This window comes from Cyprinodon variegatus, unplaced genomic scaffold (assembly GCF_000732505.1).
Source record: "Cyprinodon variegatus isolate N-32 unplaced genomic scaffold, C_variegatus-1.0 Scaffold810, whole genome shotgun sequence".
NCBI lineage: Eukaryota > Metazoa > Chordata > Actinopteri > Cyprinodontiformes > Cyprinodontidae > Cyprinodon > Cyprinodon variegatus.
In genome coordinates, this window is record NW_015151263.1 from 171,537 (window position 1) to 174,121 (window position 2,585).

Here is a 2,585-nt window from a genome sequence, read left to right on the forward strand (position 1 = left end):
TATATATATATATATATATATATATATATATATATATATATATATATATATATATATATATAAAATCATACTGAGTTATATGTTAATCCTTGTTAATCAGGTTGTGGTGGAAAAAGTTCCGAGCCTAACTTTTTCTTCTCCCTGCATAGTTCCTAAGCTGCCTTTTCTCAGACAGGCAGAAGAACCAGCTTCATCAATATGACAGCATCTCTCCTGGAGAAGGCTCTGGAGTTTCCAGGAGCGCTCATTTATCTCTATAACATTGGATCAATATGCTTCCAGCTGATCTAACTTCTGGGTCCAAGTCGTCTCGCTCACCAGAAAGCTTCATGTCTAAATCTTTACCAGATCTGCGCTCCAGTTTCATCCACTCCAACAAGTCTGATTTAATGGCAGACGATGAGGGAAAAAAAAAAATAGGGTTTCATCTTTTCAAACACTGTATGTAAATATTTTTCAGCCAGATTTATTTTCAAATTAAGTAAACCTCTACAGCAGCGGTTTCTTTTCTTTGAATAGGATGATGAATTCCCTTCCTTTCATCTCCAATCTCTGAGTCTGCATGATGAAATGGGGAGAGCAATGAGTGGAATGTGGATTTCTACCATGCAGATCTCAACACATAAAGCGAGCACGCTGCATGCAGACACTTGCCACCGTGTGCGTGCATGAAAGCGTGTACGCGTGGCGTGTTTGCGTCAAAAAAGGCTGGCTTTGACTGGCCCAAAAATCGGATGTTTTCTCATTCGAGCGTTTCCCAGACACACCTCTCTCTCCTCCTTGTCGGCCTTTTTTCTTATTTCTTCCTGTTTTCTTATTTAACCCATCTCTGTCTGGCTGTATGATTTATTTTGCATTTGTCTGTCACTGGGTTGTCTTGCAGTCTTTTTGTTTTACATTTAGACATAAAGATGTAGGCTTCAGCTTCTCCTCCCCTCCTCCTCGGCTGTAATATACAGACAAATGCTCAAAGCCTTGGGGCGGAATAGTTAAGAAGGTATGCAAAGTAAGTCTTTTAGGACTTTGAATGGACCACAAGAAGAAAGAATAAGGGGGAACGTGAGAGGGGGAAGGGAAGAGGACAAAGATGGGGCTAGATGAAGTGTAGGGAGAAAATGGTCTGAGCTGCAGGTGTGGGAGCTAAATTTCTGGCTTCAGTTCCCACACGGTAAGATGCGTCTGATTTAAAGCCAAAAGTTAACACATTATGACAGTTTCTAATTATGGGAGTTTTTTTTTTTAAGGCTGCTCCAGTGAATCTGATTTCTTTGCTTTTCCTCATAACCTGCAATTTCAGAGGAAATAAAAAAAGGGGCAGTATAATCAGCTGAAGAGCACAAATCCCATGCGTCTCAGATCCCTCATCCCGCCCACCAAATACAAGCCTTCCATTCTTGTATATTTTCCCCTCATTCACTCCAGCGAGACGCCTGTGAGGAGGACGCGCTTTCACTCTGTTTGGACAAGAACCCAACACTTGGGGGAAAAAAACGGACTCATTTGAAAACAACTCAATCTATGAACAGGATTTCCATTTCCTTTTCTTCTTAAATACTTTTCTAAAGATCAGAGAGCTTGGCCGTGAAGTTGTGACAGCTTTAAAAAAAAAGAAAAGAGGGAGAGAAAGAGATTTGCCCTGAGGGCTTTGAAAGAAGAAACAGGAGCCAGATAAAAAAGGGCAGCGATAATCTGCACAGCTGCTGCGTGAAGGGAAGGAGCAACAGACAGATAAAGAAAGAAAACGAGGTGAACAAGGACAAGAGGAGACAGACGAGGACAATCGGAGGCTGAGGAGAAAGAGACCATTCAAGTTGAAGGCCGCCGTAGATATAAATACAAAGTGAAGACAAAATCCAGAGGGACACCTGTCGTCATAACAGCAGCAATGGAGAAGCAGCACGGCGAGAGGAGAAGCCGGGTCTGAGCGGAGACCACCTCCGAACTGTGCTTGACTGAAGTAAGAGGAGAAGGTTTCTTCAACATGATTTATTCAGGTGTTTTCCACAAATCCAACGAGCTGCACGGGAGAAGCAACTTTGTCCCAGGATAGAAGGAGAAGAGGAGCCTAATCTGTCATAACATTCCTGTTCCTCTCCCTCCTCTCCACCTCAGACTCCTTCACCTTCCTGTCTTCACGTTAAGTTCACCAACTTCCTCCCTCTCCCCCTCTCCATCCCCTCACTATGTGGATACCAGCTGTGCTCCTATGGATGCTTAACTTCAGCTATTTGTGCTCAGGACAAGACTACATGAACTATTATCAGAGTCCAGACAGGGGCACAGAGGTAAGCCAACACTTCTCCATTTATCTTTAAACTCAGATTTGGTATAAGTTTTATAAGGGGGGATTCGTTTTCATTAATTAGGAGCACTAAGGCAAAAATTATTAAATAACTTCAGTGCTATCTGAGGCAGATAAGACATATTTAGATTGGAAAAATCCCTGAGTGAACAAATTACAACACAGGCAGTCTTCAATTAGGAGAATCACAAACCAGGAGAGATTTCCCCACAGCTCCACAAGTAAAGCATTAAAAAGAAAACCTGAAAGAAGACTTTGGTCAGAGGGATCCTTAACCCTTTAT

At 42.2% G+C, this 2,585-nt stretch overlaps 1 protein-coding gene across 2 annotated transcripts in view; it reads left to right on the plus strand.

Annotated features, from left to right (window-relative positions):
* Positions 1–888: 888 nt before the first annotated feature.
* Positions 889–2,585, plus strand: part of LOC107098784 (vascular endothelial growth factor C-like) — a 25,881-nt gene continuing 24,184 nt past the window's right edge. Inside the window, exon 1 of one of the 2 annotated variants that reach the window (XM_015396631.1) lies at positions 889–2,285. In XM_015396631.1, the coding sequence (XP_015252117.1) occupies positions 2,184–2,285 (102 nt within the window). In that variant the 5' untranslated portion in view covers positions 889–2,183. The remainder of the gene's footprint in view (positions 2,286–2,585) is intronic. The other variant, XM_015396630.1, reaches the window with a different exon arrangement.